The sequence below is a fragment of the Melospiza georgiana genome, chromosome 3, assembly GCF_028018845.1.
Source record: "Melospiza georgiana isolate bMelGeo1 chromosome 3, bMelGeo1.pri, whole genome shotgun sequence".
NCBI classification, from domain to species: domain Eukaryota; kingdom Metazoa; phylum Chordata; class Aves; order Passeriformes; family Passerellidae; genus Melospiza; species Melospiza georgiana.
Window position 1 is genome coordinate 26,121,225 of NC_080432.1, and position 27,467 is coordinate 26,148,691.

Below are 27,467 nucleotides of genomic sequence, written 5' to 3' on the forward strand. Positions count from 1 at the left end.
TCATGTATGTCATGAATGTGTGTGTTTGAAATCAAGCTTGAAGAGGTAGCCCAGTCCTAGAGAAGCTGTGGTGGAGATGAGTTTTTGCTGGTTCCCCAAGCTCAGCAGTGTTTCTGTAGCTTTACACATGTGCACAGCTGTAACCCGTGTGCCTGCTGGTGAATTGAGACATTCATGGGGAGACCTGTGGGGATCCCCTGCTTTCCTTGTCTGCTCTAAGGGGGCACTGACAGCAGTGTGTTGATCAAAGGCTGCCTGCAGTTTCCAGGGCTTTGAACTTCCTTCTTTGGCACGTGCTGGGTTTTTTGGACGGCATCCCAAGGCACGAGTGTGACTGGAGCGTTGTTCTGGTGCCCAGCCTTTTTAACTGGTGGGCCAAGCACAGGGATTTCAAGATGATCATGGGGGGGATGCAAGCTGTAGTCTGGAGTATGGCCTTTAATTTGTCTCCCTTTGTGACGCTGAATTACAGAAGGACAAGAAGAAGCCATTCACAAGCTGCTGGTTTCCTCTCATGTGAGGGAGCTGGCAGCTTTTCCCAGTCCATTCTTTTTCCAGTAGGTCCATTAACAGCCATATACAGCTCTGGCTGTCTTGGATGGTGAATGACTTTGGTGGGATGCATCACATGGAGCAAATCCTTGGTGTTCCAATGTTCCAAAGCCACACTCCTGGCATGGAGGCACCAGATGAAGGATCTGGCTGCTTAATGTCAGCTCTTCCTCTTGAGTTCTTTTTTTTTTTTTTTTTTCTTTTTCTGTCTAAGTGTTCTGCCTGGATAACACTGAAGAAGAGGGATTATCCTTACAAGCTGAGCTGCCCTAAGCACTACTGGAGCCAGTTGAGCTCCTGCTTGCTTCTTGTGCCCTGAACAGCCTGTCACACCGAGAAGTAGCAGAGCTGGCCTGGTCACAGGCAGCTGGGAAAAAATTTAGAAGGAAAAGAAAATCAGCAGTTTGCTGGCTCACAATAAAGCCCCTCTTATGGCTGCAGGTGAGGAATAATCGTGGGTCTGTTTCAGATGAGTTTTGCTTTTAAAACCCAGTATTGACAGCTTGGCAATAAGAACATATTTTTTATTCATAAATATAAACTGTTCCATAATTTACAGCAGACTCAAAATATTATAGTCAGCTCTAGCATCTTACAGAAAAGTAACATGAAATTATCCTGCACAACAGGATGAGGCAAGGTGGAAGTGAAGAAAGCAGAAAAGAGATGAAGCATCTGAAAGGGCAGGTTCCTGAAATAATGTAGTATCAAGTCTGTCATTCCTGTTCAAGCACAGCAAAACAGAAGTGACGTTCACATCACACATGGTGGATTGCAAAGCTGGCTGCCTGGATTGGAACTGCTGTTTTAAAGAGAAAAATGGATAGCCTGAAGTGCCCATGCAAGTTTTGTGGGTTCATCTCCACTGCCTTTCTTTAAGAGATTTCCTCCTCTCCCAGTCATCAGTTTTGTGTCAGAGCAATGCTGTAGGTTGGACAATGTCATTCACAGCCCTACTCTATTTATAGGAGATTTCAGCAGCCCATCCTGTAGCTCCTGTTTCCAGATTTAAAAGAGCTTTCATGCTATGTTGTTTTCTCTCATGTTCCACTTGCAGAAAAAAGAAAGAGTTGCCTTTTGCATTGAAATGCAGCAAAGCACTCCTGCTTCTCTTTCCAGACCATGGCTCCCATCCCTCAGGTCTGGAGGCAGGTCAGGCCAGGGCAGGGCTGTGGGTGAGGCACCTGCTGCTGGAAGTCACTTGTGCTTAGCTGCCCTTGCCTTGACTTCCAGGACAATGGGAGATGGCTGGTGAAGACCAGTAGCAAATGAGGAAGAAGTGGGTCTAAAGGCACAAACACCCAGTGGAAAATGGAGTTAAGGAGGGGATTAGGGTGGAAATGTATTGTGCAGCTGCAGCATCTCCTTGGCTGAGCCCTGACAGCGAGTCCTTGTCACCCGCAGCAGTGGCCTGATCCAGCTCCAAGTAAAGACTTATAATTTGGGAGTTGAAAAGGTTTTTGATAGAGGCCAGATGTACCTTGAAGAAACTGCAGCATAGAGGTGCCTGGCATGAAAAATGTTGCATTAGAATAACACTCTGCATCTTAATTTTAAATTACTGTCATTTGCCACTCCTCTGTGTTTCTCTGGATTTGCTTTTCCTTTTCCATTTCTCCTTCCCAACAACCCAGACAGTCCTTTTGATGTTATCTTTTACTGTCATGCTGTTTATGTGATACAGTGTTTATTTTTCAAAGCCAGAGGAGGACTTGATAACATTCATGATCACAGAGCAGCTTTGCTTTAAAAGCTCATTAGTTAGAACTTGTCTCCTGGTTGTTGCTTTCAGTGACAGAAAAACATCTATATCCCTGTGTGTTTATTGTGTCTCACTGACTTTCTTGGTGGGAGGAAATGCTGATAAAGGGCTTGAAGTGAAGTGGTGACTGCACCACTGAATGCTCATTTTCTAGGCTTTTTTAATAGATGGAACAAGTGATCCTCAACTGAGCAGGCTGGCAGTGCCTGGACCTTGGACAGCAAAAGTTTGACATGATTTTCAGTATTGGCCAAACCCAGCAGGAAAGCACAGGTTTCAGACACACCATGAGCTCCAATTATTTTTGTGCAAACTGGTACCTGGAAAAAGAATGGAGTGCCCCTATGGAGGAGAGGTTATTGATTTTACAAGGTGCTCCCAGGGGACCTGGCAGATGAGCTTGTGCCTGGCTCTGGATCACTGCCTTGTGTCTCCTGAGGATCTCTGTGGGCAAGCTGGGAGTGATGCAGGGGGCTGTGGGTTCTGTGGGATAGAACACAAGCTGCAGCTCCAGTGCCTGTGCTAGTAATGGCATCTGCTGTGCTGTGTTTTGCTGCTCACAAAATACCTTTTGCTTGTAAAATATATGTTTTGTTTGTGTTATTTGTGGTTGTTTGCTCTGTTATTCAGAAAATGCATCCAGGCCCTCTTTAGAATGAGGAGATTAGACTGAAATTTGTGGAGTAAAACCAGTAGAAATTGTCTTCTTTCAAGTTGCTCTTATTTTAAAATTCCCTTTTTTTAGAAGCTCCAAGTTGCCGCTCTGCAAACACAAAGCACAGACACTCACTGAAAAATCTGATCTAATTAGGCATCTTTGGGAGCTGGGGTTTCAGGCAGAACATCAAAGAGAAAAAAATTTGTGATAAAACCAAAGGAGAACTGGCAACATTTGGCACTTCCTACTACAGTGGCAGAGAGCTGCTGCCTCTAGAGGGATGGGACTGCTTCTTCAGCTTTGTCTTTCCCACTTTGGTACAGCAAAGTCATCCTTACAGTTACCCAGGTTACCTTAAGGCCCCAGAAAACCTGAGTCACAGGCCCTGCTAACCTTATTGAAGCAAAAATATGTTCTAATAGACAGTCTGAATCTGAAGTTCTGAGTGTTGGAAGAAGTATGAAATTGCAATGAGTGATGCTCTAGAATTAAAAAAAGGAGAAAAATAGCCAAGTTAATTTGCTTCAGGTAACAGTAAATAGATTGTACAGTCTTTCCTGATAAAACTTCCAAATGTTTCTAATAATACCCTGGTTCTGTAGCTGTCAATTCTGCAGCAGCATCCTTCCCTCATTTGTCTTACAGCATCACAAAATAGATTAGGTTGAGCTTGGAAAAAGGCATACTTATTCCAAACCAGAGCAGGAATGCTCACACATGGTGTTTTCTGGGACTAGCTGTTGAAATGTAAATACAGGCCATGCACTAATCCAAACTGATGCTCAAAGGTAGGCAGGTTCTCAGTCTATTTAACTGTTGGGTTTTTTGTTATGTTTTCTAGATGTTGGTACTCCACATTATTAATTCTTAAAAGTTTAAATGTTTTAGTAGCATTAAAAATCATTGTTTTCCATTTCCTCAAGTACAATGTCTTGTTCCATTTATGTATAAATGTGATTAGACCTGCACTATGTGTTGTACCCAAAATAAAGCTCAGCTTGCTACAGAAGTTCTGACCCTACAGCCTTAATTTTTGCAAGGCCCTGAGTGTCCTGACCTGTGCTATATAATAAAAAAGCTGAATTTAGGAACTTGTGAAGAACAGCTTTAGTTCAATGGAAAAGACTGCTGGTGGTCAGAGTTTCCTTACTGTCATTCTTAATTGTGTCCTTTGAAGTGTTCAGAAGAGCCACGGGTTTAGGGATGTGCCTTTTTGGAGTCAGTGATATGTTACTTTTACCTGCAAGCCCTGGGTCCTGTGGGAGTCAAGTCAGCACTTTTCTAATGGGTATTTTTGTTCCATTAGGCACACAGCTGGCAGCCTGGAATCAAGAACCCATACCGTGGGTTGGTGGTGTGGCCTGTACCTGAAAATGTTGAAATTACTGTGACTCTCTTCAAGGTATGTTTTCTTTAAAGCATAATCTTTATATTTCCTAAACAACACATGAAAGTTTCCCTCTGGAAATGCCAGATTATAGTCACAAGGTCTAATCTCGCTGGTTTTATGTCATTAACTGCCCAGCCTTATGTCCTCAGTTCAGGTCTGGGTGAGAGGGATGGTCTGTTCCCTGCCAAAGCTGACTTCTGTAGTTCAGTTAACACACAGAAATACCCACTGAGCTGATTATGGTGAGCCATTGGCACAGAGTCCAGCACATGTGTAACTGTGCACGTAGTACATGTGTAAGGACCTGGCATGGCTTACAGCCTGGTAGCTTTCCTTTCAATACTGGAAGGGAGAAGTTGCCATAACACAGTCATTTCTACACTTCCTTGTTCAGTTTCAGGGTTTCAGTGCATGCTATTGCTGCAGCAGAATCCAGCTCCTCACTTCCCATTATTTAGAATGCTACACAAACACCACAGCACTGATGTGATTGCAGCTAAAAGAGTGGATGTGCAGTATTTGAGTAGTACAGAGAATTATAAGATTGTACAGGGAAATTTTTTATTTTTTGAATTGCATTTGTTCTACTAAAAAAAACTTATTTGTGTGTCTGTGAAGTAGGAGGAGGAAGTGATAGTTATGCTAGAGCTTATTTCCCAAATATCATTGGGCAAGACCCTTTCTGCATAAACAATGCAGCTTTGCATGTGTGACAGTGTAGGAGGCTGAAGATTTCTGGGACTTTCATTCCATAGTTCTTCCTCGTTCTTTACTCTGGTGCCTTCATCTCCATTCTGGCTGTTCTTATTTCTGACTGCTCCCTTTGCAGTCTAGGATAACAGTAACATACTTCCTTCTAATTAGTAATATTTGTATTTCTTTGTCTTGGGGACTTTCCTGAGCTTGGAGTTGGCTTCTGATTAGCCTTAGAATGGGAATTTATTACTTGGTTCATTAAACCTAAAAAAAGAGGGTTGTCTTCCCCCCAGCCTTTTTAAAAAATTCCTGCCTTTGGGATTACTCATGAGCACAAACTTCTCAGTTTGGCAGGGATCATAAACTATCATAAACTTGTTTCTTTTCTTAGCAAACATGTAGTCTTCAACTGAGATTTAAAAGTTCACTACCAAAAATTGTTTGCTTCAAGGACCTCTACTTGGACTAAGGAACTTGTCAGCATTATGTGGCAATGCCACATGCCTGTACAATCTGAACGTGGTTATGCAGCACTGTAAATATCAAGCACTGTTGCTTGATATTTTCAACATTTAAAGTGAAGCAGAAATGTACAGAAATCTTTATTGTGATTATGATGTTATATGAAGGATGAGAAATAAAATTTCTCTTTGGTGCAGCTATGTGATACTGTGGCTTTAGAGTGAAAGTGTCTTTCAGCCTTCTTTTGCCATCCCATCTTTTTGCTTACATTTGTACTGCTTCAGGATTCTGTTATGTAGAACAGCACAGCAGCCTTGTTAGTTGTGTAAGTGAGACTGAAGGTAGGATTATCTAGTGAGGGATGGAAGGGCCTCTGGAGCCAGTGTCAGGTATTACAAAAGCTTAATTTTACCCAGCACTAATTCTGCAGGCAGATCTGTTCACTGGTCTTCTTTCTCCCCCCAAAAATGAGCCTACCTGTCACAAGAATTGGTCTGGGAGGAGAGGTAGGAGTGTGACTAACCCCAGGAGCTGTGCCTTCTGTAAGTAGTACCCACTGGTCTCTGGGGAAATGAGCATTGGATTTATAATCAAAATATCGAGAACCATCACACTGTGAGGCAGCTCTTACTGTAAAATCTGCTCTAATTGATCCTTCAGCTCTTCTAACAGGAGTGCCTGTGAGTGGCCAAACACCCTTTGTTCTCTGTGAGGGAATGCACGTGGGGCACAGAGCAGCTTGTTGAGCGAGCTGTGTGATGCCCAGGAGTGCTGTAGCTGTGTGAGAGCAGCAGCCTGCCTGAGCCAGCTCTCAGGGGCAGGGAACTGCAGGCAGAAGATGGTGTTGGCCCAGTTCAGGCTGGGCCCTGATGGCTTTGTTGGCTCTGTGGTGCTTCAGTTGCAGCACGGGACTTGTCCCAGCACCCACAGAGCTGGCATTTCTGTAGCTGGTAGGTTCTGGGCAGAGGCAGTCAAAAGAAGTGGCTGTTTGTCCCACAGCTGCTGCATTGTCTGGGCAGCACTGGAGCAGTGGGAAGGGAAGTATGTGGTGGCACTCTGCAGCCTGCCAGCTGACTTGGAAACAGGGTTCTTGTATTGTTCCTTCCTCTAGAAGAAAGGGGACAAAAAGACTGAAAACAGTACAGCTCAGAGAAAGAGGCTGCTCATCTTGCAGTTCTGTAAAAATCCTTTTTGGAGCCAATTCCCTGCAAAGGAGGGTGATTGCTGAAGGTTTGGCACTTTGCAGTGCCCGCACTCAGCCTGGCTGTGTTTAACAAACAGGAGCTGCTCGCTTTCACCACCCCGAGAAGCTCAGGGAGCTGCTGCCTCCGTGTCCACCCTGGCAGAGCCCAGAGCTGGGAGCTGGCTCTCCCACAGAGCTGTGCAGCAATCACAGATAACAAATGAGTGCAGTGGTGCTGCTGGGAATGGAAGGAGTGGGCTCCAGACAGACAGCTATGTGTTGTGGGAAATGATTCACACAGTAGTGGCAGCACATTCGTAAGTGGCTGTTGAAATGTGTTGCTGGTAGGATTAGGAGATAAGTCAAGGTTTCAAGTGCTGATGAGAATGTTAAGAGTCTTCTCTCCAGTAGTCAGTGTGGACACTTGAAAGCTGGCTAAGCAAAGTCCCTGTGATCAGTCAACAGATGAGATATTCTGCATTATCTGCACAGCCCTACTTTGGGTGTTACCTTGCTTACAACAGCATATTTGTAATTCTTGCACAAGCAAAGTACTGAAGAGATTACAGCCTTCCTTTCGATGACTTCAATTTCAAGTAAATGTAAGCTTTTTTGTTTGTTTGTTTCAATTAATTCTGGGCTGCTGGTAAAATTTCATAATGCCCTGGAGTCATGTGTGGAAAAGCATCATATGGATATATTGATTCAGCTTCCCTTGATTAGCTGCAGCTCCTGCCCATCCAGCCACTGAAGTGCTAGTTACATAAAAAGTTCCATCTGTTCTGAAAGTTTAACTTCTTCCTTTACTGAGCTCCACACTGATGTTTAGTTATGCCTTGGGTTTTTTCAGCCAAACTGGGGAGAAAGAAACATCATGAAACAATAAGCCTATTGTGCATTTAAAATCCATAATTTGTAGTGCTTTCATGGAAAGATTCACAAATGCCAGAAAAGCCAGAGCTGAATTCCCACTTTTTTTTTGTTTTGTTACCATGGTTGTGCTCCAGAAGTTAATTTTTTGGTCCCAGCATTAGCAAAATTTAGCTGCCATATATGAAAACTTGTATACTTTTCTGTAAGTTTATATACAAACACAAATCTTTATCAGCTGAGAGAGATTTTAAACCAGAAATTTTCACTGCCAGGCAAGCGCAATGCTTTTAGTAAAGCTAAATGAACATTGGTTGTACTATGAGGATTTAAATTGCAACATCATTATTTTCTAGCTTAAAAGCAAAGTGACTTCCTGTTCAAAAATGTTTGTTCTTCAGGAGTAAGCATGGACTTTGCTTCACTGGATTACACAAAACACTTGTTTTGTCAGCAGTGTACATGGTTTATCACACCAATGTACCATTTCAACCGCAGGGACCATTACCAACTCTTAATTGCAAGGTTTGAAAAAGACATTTTTAAAGGCATAGCTTTCTAAGCACACAAAAAATAATTATAAGTAAAATAAGAATGAAATAGATGATCAAGGCATGCTTGTGTAGTTGAAAGTATTCCTGTTCCCACATATTACTCAGAAAAAATCCCTATAATTCTTCTTGAAAGCCCAAGTCAGTCATGCTTTGATTTTATAGAATAATAACTGGCCATGCTGTAGCAGGATCACTGCATGAAAGCCAATGTGCTATCTCAGAGGAGGAAAAAAAAGAACTCAAATCAGCCCAAAACCTCTTCATAAGGCCATTTCTCTTAAGTCAAGACCAAGTTCAGGTTCAGAGCATACTTATTTCAGTTCAGAGCAGGGGCTTGAGCAGACACTATGGAGAATACTCCATAGGAGTGGAAACCAGTTCCATAGGCAAGGTGTTGTGTGTCAGATATAAAAATCATAAGTTTGGGGAAGTAAGCACATTTGCACATCAAAAAATTAAAGGGTTAAAAACTTAAAGGATTAGTGGGGGACTAATTTTTAAAAAATATTAAAAAAAAAAAAGAAAAGACATTTGGTGCTTGTTGCCTTTCTAGCCCAGAGGCTTTACTGGAAGGTGTGAGCTTGGTGTGGTGATGCACAGGGAGGTTTTTGCCAGTCTCCCCAGAGCTCCCTGCTTTCTGGCAGCTCCAATTAAAGCTGATCACAGTTGTATGTGATTTCCTAGACTAATCAGACCTCTGTAATCGGCATTGAAAGCAACAAGAATTGGGTCAAATTTTGAGTCTTGTGCAGTTTCAAGCAGGCAAGTACAAAAGCTGAGGACAGATGCTGGAGAAGCCAGAGCATCTGCTGCAGGTCACTGGTGAAGGGAGATCACACACCCTGTCAGTGTTTGATGTGATTCACTGTGACAGTCCTTAAGCAGTTATTCCCCAAGAAGAAAGACTGAAGATTAGGGCTGGTATGAAGTGATCTAATTGAAAGACAAGCTTCAAAAACCAGGAGTGCTTAGGGAGGAGGCATGGGGAAGGAAGGGAGGAAGGGACTAACAGGCTGAACATCTTCCCTACCCACTCTGGCTGCTGATTAGGAAATGCAGCAGTCCCCTGATATGTCCTTTGTTCCTATTACAAGAAATACAAAAGTAAATCTGAATATAACCTGAATTATTGCAGAAGGTTTACCTTCAGTCATCTGAAACCACCTTGTAAACTCTGCAGAAAGGATCTTGTCCTTGGCAAGAATGGGTTTATGATGGACTGATCAACACAGAACAGAAAAATGTGTCTGACATATCCTTTGCTCTTCCTAAGCCCAGAAGAGTTGACTTTTTGGGTAGTTGTCATGTGGCTGGGCAGAATGGTGTCACAGAAAGAAGCTAAGGGGTGGGATTGCAAAGAAAAGCTGATGTCCTGTCTCTTGCACAGTTCCCTACTATTTTCTTCTTACCTGAGTATTACTTTTGGCACACTAAGGTCATCTTATGAGACAAAAAAGAGAGGAAAGAAGGGTAGAGGAAAAAGGCTCTAAAACTTAGTTAAAGATGCTGAAAAGGAACATCAAACTGAGACAACTGTCTTGGTACTAAAAATGATGATTGTTTTTTAACATAGTAAAATGAGGAGGAACAACAAGCTGTTCAATCCATTTGCCCTAATACTTAGAGTTCTGAGTTAATGGTGAGACCATAGTGAATGTTGGATGGAGTGTAGTTCTGCATCTGTGGTACACTGGTGAAAATATGCATTATCAAAAAAACAAAAATCTCTTGCCAACTCCCCTCATGTTACAGTCAGATGTGAGGCAATTTGTTCCTTGATCTTTTTGGGTAATTTTCGTTATCATTTGCTTTTAGGAAATGGGAATGAGATCTGTTTATAACTTTTGACTTTAGGTATTCCCTACTTGGATCTGCTTGCAGGTGAGGTGAAGTTTTGCGTGCCCTTTTGAAAACACCAGAGAGTGTTTTCATACAGAATTAGAGCATTCCAAAGGCTGCTATAACCATTACTCCCAGAGTTATTCTTCTTTGGAGTAGCATTTTTTTCCTAAAATATAGTTACCAATGCTATAGTCCTCAAATAACAGTTTGCTAGGTACATCACATGAGTTTTATGTGGGGAATGAATGGAGAATATAGATTAGCCAGTGAGGGAAATATTTGGTGTTGTGGTTTTTTTTTAACTGGTATTTACTGTCTTCAAATCCAAAATAAGATGAAAGATTAGCCAGATTTATAAAAACAACACCTGTTATGGAGACTACACGAGGAAATGTTAGCCCCAAATGTAACATGTTGTTTACAACAGAAACTGTGTTATAACTGTAATCATACAAGAAACTGTGTTATAACGATAATCATACAAGTATCTGTTTACATGACCACTTAATAAAGTTGTAAGTTAATTAGAAACAACTCTCTGTGCTGCTCCTTGGGTTTCTGATTAAAGCATTTTAGTGGAAGAGTGAAGCCACTTATGTGTCTGTTGAAAGGAAATGCTGAGGCTTATGTATTAAAAAAATATTCAGGGTTTTCTCTTTCTGAAGACATTTTAAAAGTGACAAAAAATATGGCTTTAAAAAAAATCTGGATTCGCCTTTAAATCTGAACTATCCTACACATATGCAAAGTGTTCATATATCAGCATATTTCATACTCTCTGAACATTTGGTAAGGCTCTTCATTAGAGAAGTCCTTGAAGCTTTTAAGGGCTGTTTTGGGGCAATACACTGCATTTATCTTCCTGAAGCGTTCACAACTTGCTTTCAAGTGTATGCTAAAATGTTGAACATGAAGGAGTCTTTGCATTGCACAGTGTTATTTTGCTCTGTCAGATGATCAGAAATACTCAGCAGAGCACCTGGTTCTGTAGCCCTCAGAGGTGTGAGTTTTATTGCCACTGACAGAGAGCTTGGTTTGGCTTTATAGATGATTGCCTTGCAGAAACAAAACAAGGAATGTTTTGTTTGTTACATGGGATAAAATATTGGACCCTGACTTTGGAAGCAGTTTTAGGTCAGCTTGCAAGCTTGTCCTAATAGCTTTTGGGGGAGGTAGGGGAAAAAATTGAGCAGGATAAAATATTTAAGAGTTGAGTCACTTATTATGGAGTAGCTTATTAAAACATAAAGTGGTTAATGATCCCATTAAATCTCATTATGTCATTTCATGCTGTATCAAAGGAAGCAATTAAACAGAAAGGTAATTGCCCCAGGTTAACTCTTAAAAATTTTAAGTATTTAATAGTTGGATTACAGAAAGTTAGTTACATCTGTAGAATTTATATAGTATACACCAAACCCACAGGTATTGTGCTTTATTTACATAATGCAGAATTCCACAAACCTGATTAATGTGATGGAGATATAATTACATAATCTGATATTTACAAGACATTAATTGGAACATGGAGATAGCTCAGTATAATTTTGTATGCATCTACTTGCCCTTCTGTCCTTATGGTTACTGGTACAGCATGTTTTGACACTCATGTGCAGTATTTAAATTAGTCTATTTTTTAAAAAAACCTCTTAAAAGATTTACTCATGTATAAAAATGAACCATCAGTTTTGACATAAGTTTTTAGCAACATCTTATATTCTTTCTCTGATAGTTTTTATTGGGGGGCTGTGTGGGAAACTCACTTGGCTAGGTTTTGGAGGAAGGATGCACAGGAGGAGATGGGTAATATCCTCCAAGTGGTGTTATTGTAGTTCATCCAAAGAGGAGGTTTAGTTAGGAGCACCCTTCCCGAGTTTTTGTGTCCTGGAAAAACTAAAATAAAAACCAAACAACAACTTTTCTCTGGTTGTTGGTGCTATAAGCTTGTTACTTACAAAATATTTTGTGTATTCAAAGAGAACTAGTTAAAAAGTGGTACAGTACCTTTGTCTACTGTCTGACTTCAAAACAAAACTGAAGTGAAACAAGGATTAAAGCAAAGACTAAGGTAAGATGAGTCAAGAAGATTAAATGTGAGGCTTGTAGCATTCTGGAAAAAAAAAAGGAGGATGGTACTAATGGATATAAAGTGGGAGCAAAGTATCTTGATGCATTTTGTTAATTTAGAGCAGCAAGATGGAATTGTCAGGCTTGCTGTAGTGTCAGGACCAGTTGCCAAATAGTAGTAAGAAAACTGAGATGCTGAAGGGTCTCATATATGGTGCTGGGAAATGCTGATGATAAGGAAGTGACATTTATCTCCAAACAGAGTGCAAACATCAGGGACAGAGGAGTAATTGAGTGTTTTCCTGTAACTAGAAATAATAGGATAGGACTGAGGTATAGCAAAAGCAGGTTTCATATAAAAGGAAAGACTCAAGACACATTCTCTTAGTGTGAGAATCTATTTTGCAAGAGTAGAAGTCTTGCTGCCGTTGTTCAGAACTTGGACTGGATGATTAATTATAAAAAAAAATATTTTGTTTAAAGTGGGATCCTTGATAGAGGCTTGAGAGGAATGACTTACTGCCTTCTCCAATGTTATTTTACTTTCAGACAACAACAATGCAGACCACTCCAGCAGACTGAAAGCTCATTAAATTAAAAAAAAAAAAAGCGCCAAGTATATGAACTTCATTGTTATTTTTCTTCCTGTTGGTGAAAATGTTTTCTGATCCTCACATGTGATACCATAGAAATGTTGTGAACTCAGGATAAGTATTTAAGAAATCTGCAGTGGAAGGAGGTGCTGTGCTGAAGCTGTGACTTTGGATCTCTGCTTGTGCCCACAGAGTCTGGGCCTGGGGAGGGTGGGGTGAGCATCTTCTCATTCCTGGTGGAAGCAAGTGGCTCCCTCCACTGTTGTCTGCAAGATTTGGATTTGTTTTGTTTATTTGGGAGGTGGAACTTGAGAATTAAAGAGAGATTTATCTTTTTTTTTTTTTTTTCTGCTGGATGAAAGGAAACAGAATTACAGACTTCATCAGCATCAACCTCAAGTTTGTATTTTTAGGAGTCTCTATTAAATCCTCACTGGCAGTTTTACCCCAACTTGTTCATCATATAATGGACATCCCATAAAGCCTCCATCCTAGCTAAATATTTCTCTCTGGCATCTTCTGTGGGTAAAGATAAATCAGAGTATATGAAAATCATGGCTGTTTTGCAATCTCTTGCATCCTGGATTATTTTTAGACTCAAATTCTCTGGTTTGTTTTTCTAGGATCCCCACGCTGAAGAGTTTGAAGACAAGGAATGGATGTTTGTCATAGAGAATGTAAGCTGGAATGTTGTTTTCGTTTTTTTATACATATAAGATGTAATCATTTAAAAAGATTATAAGGTGTCCAGATGCTGAAAAAGTCTTGAATAAAATTTGAGCAGCTGAACCACCATAAATCCTAGCTCTGTAGTAATGAAGGCTTATTAAAATACCTGTTGTAAAATAAATACCTATGTTACAATTAAAATGCAGGAGAGGGGAGTGCTATACTACACTGCTCAAACTCCTTCCCTGTAAGCCTCAGTCTGCCTTGCATTACTGTGCTGTGAGCAATGGAGTGAACAAGTTGGAGCTGGGTCATGACTCACTGTTTTATAGGCTGTGACACATTATTTGTGTCTGAGCAGGGCAGTGAACGAGTCAGAGCTGGGTTATGGCATCTCTGTGTCCCAAAGGGCAGCACACCCTTCTGGGCCTGAGTGCCACTCTCTGGGGGAGAGCTTTGCTTCGCTGCTTGCCTTGGATGGATGAGGAATTTGGGCAGGGTAGGGAGGTGGGACCATCAGTGAGGAGTGTCGTGAGCTGCTCCCTGGGATCCCTCTGCATGTCCTGTGCACCAGGAACACCCAAAAGCTGCTCCTGTGGGTCTCCAGCTCCTCCAAGGCAGGAGCTCCCAGAACTTCTCCAAGAGAGCTGAGTTCCTGAGGGCTGCACAAACAACAGGCCTTGCCAAAGTGCCCTGCTGGACACTGCACAGAGCAAGGGCTGCATGAAGTACTTTTTTCCTTTCCCTTCTCTGTTCCGGGCAGCAGCTTCCGCTCTGGGGCTGCCTGGCTGAAAAAGGGGAAGCTGCTGTACCCAGGGTTTCCTTGAAAAGAAACTTTGTCTTCAAATAAGTTTTAAAGGATTGTGGTATCAAGACAGAGTTTATTGCTCATTAATACAGTTTCATTAAGGACTGTTTCTCAGTAACATAATTTTAATGCTGTTTTTAAACAAAAAAGAAATTGCTTTTCTACCAAATAGTACCACAGAGCACTGAAGTGTGGGGAAGCAATGGATTTTGCATGATATCTTTTTTTACCTAAAAATGCTTCTTTTTCTTGTCAATATTGGAAAGTTTAAAGCTAAGGTTTATTCCTATCACCAGTAGCTGAACATTTTAAATGGCTGAAAGCAAAATGCTTTATTTATACTTTTGTTTTAAATGTCAAGTTTCTATTTTCACCTATGACACTTATTAACACAAAAAATAGTTTAGTTACTGTTTCCTGGAGTTTCCTTTTCTTTCTCAAGTAGTTTATTTTAATCAGGGAAGTCTCCATCCAGTTGTCACCATACAAGTAGCTGTGGATAAAACAATGTCAGTGTATTTCTCAGCCAGCCCCTCTGGGTATAGCTGGATTTCCTGTGACTTGCAGATGATTTTTTTCCCAGGATTTTATATGGGACATGTAGACTGAGCTTGTGTCCTGCTTTTTTACATGTCAGTGTATTCCGCGTAGAGGGGGCAGCAGACCATCTGCTCCCTGCTGCTCTTGCTCTCTGCCTCTCACCTTTGCTGAGCTGTGCAGGGCAATCTTCTGTTATGTGGGAACTTCTTCACAACCTCAGTTGTGCTGTTAGTTCATCTCACAAGAACTGCCAAATAGTGACATAGGTAGATGTTTATTCTTTGATTGGAGGATACAGAAGTAGTATCCTCAGAATTATATATTAATAGTTTTACCACAAAAATTACTGAGAGCTAAAGAAACTATAAAACTGGCTGCTTGCAATCCACCTCGTTTTTTTTTTAATTTCTCCTCAGTGGAAGAGATGGAGAAACTCTTTTTCCCAGGGTAACAGCTCCACTTAGTGGTGGATGAAAATATGTTCATCGGTTCGAGCAAGTCACAGGTGTTCCAATGGCTGGCTGACATTGCAGAGCATGGAACACCTGCCTGTTAAAAACAGGGGAGCCAGGGAGGCACGAGGTTGTTCTCCTCACACCTTAAATTACAGGCATTTGCCCTCTTTGGCCTAAAGTGTATTTTGCCTGGGTCTACAACAATATATTTGTCATTAACCTGGCAAGACCAGGTCACGTGGGAAGCATGAGGACATTCAGAGTCCTTTGGGACCTCTTCTGTCTTGTCCAGGGATGTTTTCTGTCCTGATAGGCTGCAGGGCTTCCCCTCCTCTTTGGTCAGCAACACTCAGAACACAAAATACTGAAGTCTGAAGAGCTTAGGGATGTGCTTTAATTGTGAAGCTATGTGAATTCTGCTAGAAATTTTGAGTTTGTTTCTTTTTTGAATTAGTATTATAAGTCAGTCTCCAAAATAATTTTGTTATGTTTCTGTATGGCTGAGCAAAGACCAGGTAGAAGAGATATACAGCTGCAGTTTGATGCCTTTGCAGGCAGATGCTACCAAATTCCAAACAAGTTTATTCTGCACTTTCAGAGGGATTTTTAAATAGTGATGAGGTGATTTGTGCAAGAAAGCCATGCTGTAAAAGAAAAGGAAACAAGATACTTGATTTTGGTGGTTATTTTCTTGTTGGGGATATATGTATATTACTTCATGATCCATTACCTTGATTATTGTAGATTTTTTTTCTAGCAGTATTTCTATTGCCCTAGTCACTCTCTATTTGTATTCTAGTAGGTGAACTTTGTCATTTACTGTGTGTATAATCCATAAATAGTTTCATTGTAGAGCAGTTTCTTACCATTTAAATCTTGGTATTCATTTCCCATCAGCCTTTTCTATGTCTTTATCTCCTTCACAGCTGTGTTCTGTGTATATTTACTGATAACTTTCTTGTCTCTAATTTAATCTCTCTTTAACCACAATTTGTGTAATTGATTATCTGCTTTTATGTCATGAGGCAGTTACTGGAATTCTTTTGGTGTTTTTTATGTTCTACTGAATAATAACATTGAGTGTTCACGTTGGCTGTTGCAAGTAGGAGAGCAGGAAATTCATAACTGAGAATAAGACTTGCTCGTGTGTAGAGTGGCAGTAGGCTTTCAAAATCCCACAGACTGGTGTTAGTGTATTTGCCTATTCCATTTAATGAACAAGAATGAGATGCCTTCTATTTTATAAACCCCTTTCTCTAGTAAGTGACTTTTCTCTTTCATTGCTTCTGTGGGTAACTTGAATACATACTATTTCCACACTTGGTTCCTGCTGTTTCTACACTTGGTTCCTGCTGTTTCCACACTTGGTTCCTTTCACTGTCTGAGCTCATCGAGTGTCCCTCAGAGGTGCCAGGAGGGAGGGCAGTTTTGAAACAAAGACTGCGCCTCTGAGAAAAGTTCAGCTGACCTGAAGTTTTGGGCTGGGTTTCCTGGTCACTGCAGATTGCTTAGCTAATGGAATGAGAAAGGGATAGGAGGGAAGAGAGGAGGTTTAAGTTGGTCCAAAGATGTGGGAGCTTTCACTCCCAGACAAGAACTTGGTCTCAAATAGAAGTATCTGAAGCAATGGAAAAAATGTCATTTTGCTTCCTAGCACGCTCAAAGCATGGAAAAGTACATAAAAGCACCCACTGAAGACAAACCATGATGTTTTCTTGTTTGCTGGCAGTTTTGTAGACAGTTACTTCCTACATTCTTAATGAAGCCTAAAGTCATGGAATGTTTTCCAACTTGAAATTGCACAGACAAGTTTCCCAGCTTTTTGTCAGAAATATTTTTGAGCCCATGTGTGTGTGTCTAGCACAGTAATATATTCCAAAGTTCATAGTAGGCTTCTCTGTCTTCCCACCTGTGCTTATGTTTCACTGTTGTCCATAGGTCATTCCTGGGGCTCAGGGCTGTGGTGAGCAAGCCCTTTCCAGCAGGAAAATCCACTGACAGTAATTGCTGTTGTTCCTGACACAAACTGTAGCCCTCTTTTTATGTGGCAGGCTTATTAAAACTTGGTCTTTGCTAATTCCAGACCTACTGACTTGGCAGATGAATGGAGAAACATGCTCCACCTGTTGTTGAAGCTTTGCTTGTACATTCCTGTGAGTTGGAGCTGGAGGCAGCCTCACCTGTCTTGTACTGTTGCCTCAAGGCAGCATAATTCCAGACCAACACTTGCCTAAACAGTTTAAAAAAAATAATTTAAGGTGGGCTCTCTGCAGCACTGCCAGTCAGCCTCTTCCAATGCTCCATTGTCCTTGTGGGGAATCATTCTGGCCCAGATCTTTGTTGATACACTTTAGGCTGCTCTTGGTTGTCTTAGGATTTACAGCTCTGGAGAGCAGTCTGCTCTCTGTGGCTGGAGGCTCCCTCCTTCTGCCTCTGACTAATCGACCCCAATAATGTGACAGTGTTTACATGTGGGATTTCACTTCCCGTGATTGCATTAGCAGGTCATTAGCATTCTCATTCCACAGATTCGTTTATGTGAGTGCTCAGTGTCCTGCTCTGCTCCTGCTGCCCATGGCTTTCAGGAACTAACTGTGCCCAGCTCTGCTTGCACTGTCACCTGCCTGGGGAAGCATTCCAGGCAGAACTTCCAGGCTGTTCTTACACTGAGATCTAGGAAGCTGGACTGAGTTCTGCATCTGTCCTTTTTAGAGAGTCTTTGAAAAAGCTTTAATGCCTTTTTAGACACTGTTTTCTAATGATGCCTTTTTGAATAGACCCACTGAAACTTCTGGAATGAGAGAAAAAAGGAGTCTAGAGTTTGCTGTTCATGCTGGCCTTCAGGGAAGAGTTACAAAGACTAATGAGTTTAAGCTGGAAAAATTAGATCTGACTTTTCCTTCTGTCTGTCGCTCCTGTGTAGCTTCAGGAACCCCAGCCTAGAAAGAGTTCTGAATTGGCTTCCACTCAAATATCAGCAAAGCCTCAAAATAAAAGAAACAGTAGAAAACATTACAGAACAATTGACATAATCAGCTTCATTTTATTGGTACATGTGTGTTCTTTTATAGTTGACTTCCCCCAGTCCACCCTTCCCCCAGTGCCTCTGAAATTCTGGATCATGGTTGCTCATGATGATTTCTCATTTTGAATGCCCTTATCACTCACAGGTTTGGGGAGATTATTTCTCTCTCTTGAAATGCCTGGCATGACACCACTAATAAAGGTGACAAATAAGGTGAAAGTAATGGGAAAGAGAAGGTAGGTGGTGGGACATAGAAATGAATTTCTTTCTAGTCTTAAAGGACATCAATTTTAAATGTGATAGACTAAAATGAGGTATTAGCAAAAAGTTACGTTTTCATCAGTTAAAGCTCTGAATGTGTTGTTTTCCCAATGAATCTTTTAGAGAAAAAAACTCATTTGAATAGGAGTAATTAGCCCAGAATTTTGGTAAAAGCACACTTTTTTACTGCGTGTTTGAATATCTTTTACTACAGGACTGCTGCAGCACTAACTCTGCAAGGGCAGGTTTTGCCCTACATCGAATGAGAGCCCAAGTCTAACCTTCCCACCTGGGTCTGGAAATAGACATTGGGGAGCAAATGCCAGCAAGGCGTAGGGAATTGAAATTCTGAGTCCTGCTGATGCCATTTGCTGGAGGGAACCTGGGAGAAAGGACTGACTTAGGAACAGGGTGAATTCCTTACTTGCTGATCGGTTGCTATATCAGAATTTATTACAAAATCATGGGTATCTCTTCTAGTGCATCTTTGTACCATGTGAGAGCTTTAGTTTAAATTGGCTATTTCCTTTATTTAAGAAACAGTAGTTAAAGCATCTCTATGCATTCATTTTGCATTTTTTGCTTGAAGTAATTTTTTGCTTAAAATAATAATTGATTGGGTTAGCTTTTTTTCTGAATTAAATGTCTGCATTTAATATATTTAGAATAGCTTATAGTTCAGACATGCTTTCCTGGTCCTTTAATTCCCCTGTCATATTCTGCTGTGTGTGATTATGTGAACTGTGACTAGCTGCCTGTGTAAATTAGGCTGAGTATTCTGGTTTAGATATAGCTAGGAATTAAATGCTGCTTTGTCAGCTGTCTCGCTCTTGTTCTGCTTTAAATGTAATAGAGATTCAGAAAACCTCTTTTACTTTTAGTTTTTGCTTACATTAAATATTTAGCACTTTGTTCTAGTTGAGAAATCTCCGAGATTAGGCCTTTGGAGCAAAACTTGCAGAAATTGTTGTCTTGATTGGCTGCTCTGGTTGTAAAGGAACCAGGGTAGGAAATCTTTCTTGGAGGCCTGATCCTGTGCTTTTCCAGTAATATATTGCTGTTCCTTCTGTGCTCCATGATGGCCTTTCTGGGCACTTTTAACCACAAGGGAAATACAGTCAGGGGCAGGGCTCTGACTCAGGAAAGGAGCAGGAGAGAGGCTTCTGCCCAGAGTGGATCACTGTGCCTTGGGGTATCTGAGAGGGGGTGACTCCCCTGTGTGTCCACACTGACCCTACAGGAGTCCCTTGCTTAAACAATCTCCTTGGGTTTGGCATCTTCTCTGAAAAGTACAGAAGATAGTGGAAGTGGATTGCACTTGCTTGAGTTCTGCTGGAGAAATTCTACACCCAATGCTGCAGGACAAGTAAACTACCACTTGTATTTAGGGCAGGTGTGAAACACTGTGGGTGTTTTCCCCTCTACATGGCCCAGCACAAAGGGGAGGCACCAGCAGCCCTGGTTTCAGGCAGGCATTGTGAGGGCAAGAGCTCCATAACCTTTCCTGAACAGCACAGTTAATTAATTGCTATTTTGACCTGCAGCCCCTCCTGTATCCCCAGACAAAGCCTGTTAGTGTCCTGTTAGGATGCACAACTTACTGTCTGCAATGTCATTTTCCTTCTGACCAAAACAAGACTGTGCCCAGATCACCTGGAAGTAGGGCCACTGTGAATCCTTTCTTTCATTAATACATAATAACCTATTAAAGCAGAGCTGAGAGATGACAAAAATCTTATTTAAATAAGAATTTTAGAGAAACTGCTAAAATAACTCCTAATATCTAATTAACTTCTTACACTTCTAATAGCTTTTTTTATCCTGAATAAGTGTGAAGTGTGAGTCCATCAATGTCTTCTCTACTGTGTTTTTTCAAAAATAGTGATGAAAATTTTCTTTTGGTATTCAATCTTCATCTCCTAAATGAAATGCAGTGCCCAAACTGTGCTTTAAATAGTGCTGTTTCTGATGCTGTGTAAATAGCTGCACTAAGTGCATCTATATCAAATATAATTTGGCAGATGCTATGGCAATTTTGAAAACTATATTACAGCATTTTGGCTTAACATTTCCTGGTGAAGGAGATATCTCATTTTCTGGTATTTATGCTACAGTTACATGGGAGGGTCTTGCAAGTGGCAGCTGGGAAGAGGAGGATCCTGGGCTCTGGGCAGAGCATCCCGGGTGTGAGGGTCTGGCTTTGTGTCTCACAAAGTGTGGTACACGAACATACACAGCAACATTTAATTTATACAGTTATTATTGATTCACAGCAGTAAAGTACAACTGTTTTCTAAATTGCTTAGGACCATTTTGTTTGGGTTTTTGAGGGGAGGCTATTTCCCGCTGGAGGAATCTGTCTCCTATAGCCAAGTTGTACAAGGCAGCTGATTGGAGTTGCTATCAGTGGTGTCCCTTGCCAGCTGGAGGGGGGAAGCTGATAAACAAGGCAGACAGCTTTGGAAACAAACCCCTAATATGACATTAGGCATATTTAAAAGCAGCAGTGTGTTTTAGCCACTCTTGGCACATGTTTATTCATAGGAAATCAGCAGTAAAATGCACTGGCCAGCCCGTGTGAGAGCCGGAGTCTGCATGAGGTCGTTTCTCTTTCAGACATCAAATACACAAAAGTGTCTTGGTGATTGTTTTACAGTGGGGTTCTAATCATACTCCAGGCATAAGCTGAGCCAAGCAACTTGCCTTTTAATAGAAAAGTGTTTGCTTTTAAGCTTGTTCAGCTTGCCACATTTTTTCTGGTTTTCCGTGTCTGAGTGTTTTTACATCTCCATACAGTCATGGCTGTGTGTTTGCTCTTGATGCAGTTCAGAATATCATTATGTAAAATACCACTGTCTGGGGCAGCATTATGATGGATAAATTTCATTTTTGACCTGGTAGCTGTATGGTGTTAAAACAGCAGCGTGTGCTGCTGCCATGTAGTACAAAATATTCAGTATGGAAAATGGAAAAAATGGCAGTGCATTTAATGAAAAATGTTTTTGACATAAGTCACCTTCAAAGGCAGATAATCTGGGAGTCAAATTGAATATTTTGGTTGATTTGAGATAATACCTTGCAATTGCCTGTGCTCAAGGTACGGAAATATGTGTCAAAAAAAGAATTAAAATATCCATTATTGTGTAAAATGTAGCTCTGCATTAAGTAACTGGATAGGATTGTACATGCAAGCAGTTGTAATTTAACTGAGGGCATATTATTTAAAAATAGTGGCCAGCAGCAGAACTATAGCCAGCTGACAGGAAAATAAGAGTTCTGGCTTCCTGAAAACCCTTGTTATTAGGAAAACCATCTGGTAGTGTAATAGCTCTGAGTGTTATTTCTTTCAGCCTCTTATCTTTGGTTGTTAGCTGTCTTAATAGAGTTTAATATAATAGAAATTAATTGACCTCCATAACTTAATTGATGCCATTTCATTAATTTCCCTCCCAGCATATTCTTCATTCTGAAATTGATGCTACGCCATCACATTGTGTTTTTCCTGTGAAGATTCTCCTTTCTTAGTGTTTTGCATTATCAATATCTGATAATTGATCAGCCCTAATGTCTTCTTGAATCTTGCCAGACAGTAGAAACAAACCTTTTCTAGTTTAGCTTAAGTATGGTGGCAACCTGAGTCTTGGCTGCAAAGATTGCCTGAATAAAATGGTAGTGAATAAGTTGCTGTAAAGGGCATTTTGTAACTTATCAGTGTTTTCTCTGTTTTCACATACTAGCATAAATATAAGAGTAAACTGAATTTTTGCTAAATGTATGACTCATAGAGAGTTGCATCCCTGAACTCAAAAGTTGCTGTTCTGAGCACGGTGGACTGTATGTCCTGGGTCTGGCCAGGACAAGGTTAATTTTTGCCATCTGGGAGGGGAACAGAGGAGGGTGATTTTCCCCAGCTTCTCACTCCTTTTCCTCCTTCAGGCCTCTTATAACAGCTTTTCAGAATCTTGTATTTCCCTTGGATGCTAAGGAAAGCATTTTCTTGTTGCTGTGTCTGCTGTGCCTTCTCAGTGCAGTCCACACCTGCTTAGTCAGGACAGAGATTTCTGGGAAGTCACTCAAAGGTCTGCCCCAAGGATGGACTGTCATGAGTGCCATGGAATGTGGGAGAAAACGGGCCAGTATTTGGGGAAATTGTCTGCTCCAGTGGTTTGGAGGTTCACCCCTGAACAGCAATGGAACCCTGGTAACGTGACAGAGTATTTGCAAGGAGAATGCTGTGGCAATTCCAGAGAGGAGCAACTTACTGCAGTGTTCTGGGTCCTGGCTGCTCTTCACCAGACACAGTTCAAGACTGGACAGCACCCTCAGGAGGAGGAGGAGGAGGAGGAAGTCAGACCTACAGGCACCATGGCCACTCAAACTGAGCTGAACCAGAGGGACAGCCTGTAGCAGTTGGTCCTGTACAGGAGAAATCCAAGACCAAATCAGTTTGCATAGTGAGGGATGAAGAGGAAGCAGGGCCCTCACAACAGGAAGAAGAGGCAGGGCCAGAGATAAATCACCTGATCCATATTCCAGACAGAGCTGTGAGATGAAGATTTCAGCCGCCAGACTGGGGAGCCCCTGGTGACCTGGCTGCTCCAATGCTGGGATATCATGGCCCATTCTATGGAAGCCAAGCACCTGGGATCCCTGGAACATGGGCATTGCCAAGGGGATTGGGAAGAGGACAGAAACTCTGAGTCTCTGGATGCCACTCCTGCCAAGTGCGCAGCAAAGGTCACCCAAGGATGATCCAGTGGTGTGCTCAGGCAGGTGGAAAGCCACGGAGGAGGGTACCTGGTACCTGACACAGTCAGCTGTGCTGGAGGTAATCTGTAAGGGATTACAGGAGTCCCCTGTAGATCCATATGAGGTCCAGGGAGCACAATCCTCATGGTGGAAATTTGTACAGAGCGTGCCGTTGTTGTGTTCCAGCTCACTGGCATTGATGTCAATGAAAGGAGAACAAGCAGTGCTTCAGGTGACTGCCTGACTCCAGCAGTATGGAAACCATTTCTCTGCCTCCCTAACATCTTGGGTCTCAGCTGTGGAAAGACAGTCCAGGACTGTGGACAGACTGGAAAGACTTGAGCAAGTTGGAGAGGAAATGTCCCGTGTCCCACCAGTGCAGACCAGAGTCTCTGCTACTGGGAGCAAGCACGCCCTGCTTGAGAGAGGGGGTTCACACCACGAGGTACCCTGGGGTTTTACCTGCATGACCAGGTGGAGGACAGGAGGAAGTGGGATGGAAAACCCACCTCTGCCCTGGCAGCACGGGAATGTGAGTTGAGAGGAGGAATGAGCACCACAGGAAATTCTTTGAGGGTAAATGCAGCTCCAGTTTCCAGTGGGCAAGTCCTCAGACAGGAGGGGGCAGGGAGTTAGTGCAGCATGGTTTGGAGAGTCTCAGTGTGAACACTGAATCAGGCACAGCCACTCCTTAACCGCAGCACTACACTTCAGCAATATAGATATAGATACAGATATAGATAGCATGATGCATGTACAGGCTGAAGATGGTACAGTTGTGTGTTACATTGCACTGTTAAATAGCAGTATTTCTGCTCCTGGAGGGTTTTCTGTTGACTAGAACTGAGATCAAACCAACCTGCCCTCCCTGGCAGTGTGATACAATGGCAGACTGAGCAGGATGGATGGCAGGTTTTCCAAGTTTGTTTTAATACCATGTGCAGCACAGCCTGAGATAGCAAACAGCTGTGTCTGACTATGAGGACTTCATCTGCTAAAAATAAATAGACTTACTAGTTTCCAGAGATTTTCTTTAAGGACTCAGTTTTTATAATATAGTTTTAATGATTTCTACTGTAAGAGTATTCTGCTCAGCAAGGGATAAGATTAAAGAAACTCTTAAAGCTTTCCTCCCTAAAGCAAAACAACTCCATGAAACAGTCTCAAGAAGGCAGAGCACAAAATTCAAAGAACACATACAATATTTACCAAACCAGAAGTGATGCTGAAAATGAGGTGAAGAACTGTGTCCTATTTTTATCTGTAAAGTAGATCCCTAAAATGAAAATTAGTTATATTTACTTTTTGTTCTCTTGTTGAAGAGTGAGAAGTTATTTGAAATGTGAGATTTGGTAGTGCTTTCTACTTCCAAGTGCTAAATAAATTCTGAAAACAATACAAAAATAACATAGAAAAACATCAGAAACTGAGAAGTCCAAGATGCAAAACATGGCTAATGACAATGGCAAGGGGAGACCAAGGGAGGCTGGATGGTCAGGCACTGTGGGGAGCAGGGAGAACATGGCTCTTCACCTTTTTACACTTTTGAGCCAAGCCCTTTCAGAAATGAAGAGAATTGTGTCTGTCTTCATCAATTACATTCAAATCATATTTTCTTGATATTTTCATTGCAATTGCAAGATGGAAGGTGTTATTTTACATGACAGCTGAATTGCTGGAAGTCATGCTTTGGACAGACATGATCTGGGAAGACACATCTGGGTAATCTTTAGTTTCATCCCCACCATGCAAAACCTTTCTGTCCCATGGTGCATGCAAAGCTTTTTCTCTATAGTAGCAAAATTGCCACAATTTTTAGAAAGACACCACTCTTCTTCATTGGGGAAAAAAAACCCTGTCTTGTTGCACTGAAAAGTGAGAAGAAGGAAGTTGAGGGAGGTAATTCTGCCCCTCTTCTCAGTTCTGGGGAGGCCTCATCTGGAGTGCTGTGTCCACTTTTGGGCCCCTCTGTACAAGAGAGTCCTGGAGTGAATCCACAGGAGGGCTCTGGAGATGTTGTGGAGACTGGAACACCTCAGTTATGAGGGAGGCTGAGGGAGCTGAGCCTCTTTAGGGTTGAAGAAGTCTGTGAGGGGGTCTTATCAACAAATATCAGTATTTGGAGGATGGAGCCAGGCTCCTCCTGGTGGTGTCAAGCAATAGGATGAAAGGCAACAAGCAGAAACTGGAACAAAGGAAGGCCTACCTGAACATGAGGAGGAAAAACTTTACTGTGATGGTGACTAAGTGCTAGAAAGGTTGCCCAGAGAGGTGCTGGGGTCTCCCTCACTGGAGATGGACATCCATCTGGACAATGTCCTAAGTAACATGCTCTGAGAGGACCCTGCTTGAACAGGGGATTGGACTAGATGATCCCAACTATGGTCCTTCCCCACCTTACTCATTTGGTGAATCTGTGATTCTTTGAAAGTGAGTTTTACTTTGGTTGTGGTTGGTTGTTTTTCTACCGTCAGGCAAAGATGAGTTGGAGTAGCAGGCTGTGGTTTAGAGCTGATGGTATGTGGCAATTCAGCAGCTGTATGGAAAGGCCAGTTGTGTGGGTGGGATGGAATGCTTGTGCTGAAGAATGATCTATCAGGGCATGGTTGCTTCAAACTGCTGAGTAACGCTGAAGATATTCATCACTATCACTGCAACAAAGAGCTCTCACATCGTCTTCAAGTTCAGGATGAGTAGGGATTAACAATCTCTAATGCAGTTTGATTTGAAACTGGGTATGGTGGCACAAGAAACTGTATTTATTCCCCCCATCTTGTGTGAAACCTCCACTCTGTGACACCTTCTTGTCCCACTGCTAGCTGGGAAGCTTTAGACTGGTTATTGAGGCTGGTCTCCACTGGTGCACAGTGATGAGCGACGTGATGGCAGAAATTCTGAAGCCTGCTGATCCAGACTGGTGAGAAACAGGAACATTTTCTGCATGGTGGTGCCAGCTATTAGGCTGGACCTTAGAATTTGAAAGGAAGGAAGTGAAATGGTGTGGGACCACTATCTCTTAGCATCTGGATTTGCCCCAAAGCTTTAAGTCAGGGCAGAGTTTAATGCTCCCTGCACAGTGTGTCCTGGTGAAAGCCGTGCAGAGCACTAACTTTGCATAGTGCTGGCCGTGTGCTGCAGCCACTTGATGGCAGCCTTTGATTTGGTACATGCCTCATTAGCCGGAGCACAGTGCAGTGTGGCTGGAGTATTTGTAATGGAATAACACGTAAGAACTAAAGACTGCAAGGTATCTGGTTAATGTAGAGATGAAATGAATGAAACAGCAAGGCTAAGCTTTCCTGACCCTTCATGAGAGAATAGATGAAAAAAGGAAGAATGAGGTATTGTGCCGAAGGGAGATGATGAAATTCAAGATCCACACACATAATCTCTGGCTCAGCCTCTGAAATGTTAATCCCTGGCTAGAATTATTTGAGCTGTAGATTGCAATTTATCATCAAAATGGCACTGTGTCAAACAATACTTCTTGTATGTGTGATGTTTAGAACTATCCAATTTTAATGTAAAATGGTTCACAGAGCACTGTCTAACATTTAAGTAGCAACTCGTTAAGCTCAGGATATTTTTGCTTATTTATGTAGACTTGTGGTAATCATGTAGATTTCTCTTCCATAGATCACTCTTCAGGTCTTTTAGCCATGGAGCATGTTTGAGGGAGTGACCTGTTTTGATCAAAGCAGTGACAGGTGATGGGACTACTTGATAGTAATTCTCACACAGAGTGTCCAGGATAGTTTTTTTTTTGAGGTGCTCAGTTAATTTTTACAATGAAGAAATCTGCCAAAAATTTGTTGATAGCTTAGGAATCCCCAGGATTTAGGAATAATGTTTTGCTGAGTTGTGCAAACAATTATTTTGAGGTTACAAAAAGTATTTTCTCATTATGTTTTACAAGCTAGAATGCCCTTCAGGATTTTTGTTACTTGCTTTTAAAATATGCCAGTAGAGGGAGTAGAAAAAATATCCTTACCATCCAGTAAGGATAAAATATTTAGCACTAAAATTCAGCCCTTGCTCCTGTAGAAATCTTAGTTTTCATACTGTAGTCTGTTACTGAAAATAAGATATGCACAGTTCAGATAGTTTCTGAAATGTGAGGCCATGTGAAAGAGTGTAATTATTAGACAAGAATGATAAAATCCAAATGCATATTTAGAAATATACATTGCAGTAGCATTTTTTTCCCCTAAAACTTACAGCTTGTTGGAAAAATGACAAAGTGATTTTATTGTTACACCAGACCCCAACATGTTTTAGTGCATGCTAATTAATTAATTTATCTTTATTTATTTTGTAAAGAGGCCTCTATA

General features: G+C 41.6%; 1 protein-coding gene across 2 annotated transcripts in view; it reads left to right on the plus strand.

Annotated features, from left to right (window-relative positions):
* The window catches only part of EHBP1 (EH domain binding protein 1), a 206,929-nt gene that overhangs the window by 32,657 nt on the left and 146,805 nt on the right, over positions 1-27,467 (plus strand). For both annotated transcript variants that reach the window (XM_058020046.1, XM_058020047.1), the window contains exons 4-5: positions 4,279-4,374; positions 13,253-13,306. In XM_058020046.1, coding sequence (XP_057876029.1) covers positions 4,279-4,374; positions 13,253-13,306 — 150 coding nt within the window. The remainder of the gene's footprint in view (positions 1-4,278; positions 4,375-13,252; positions 13,307-27,467) is intronic.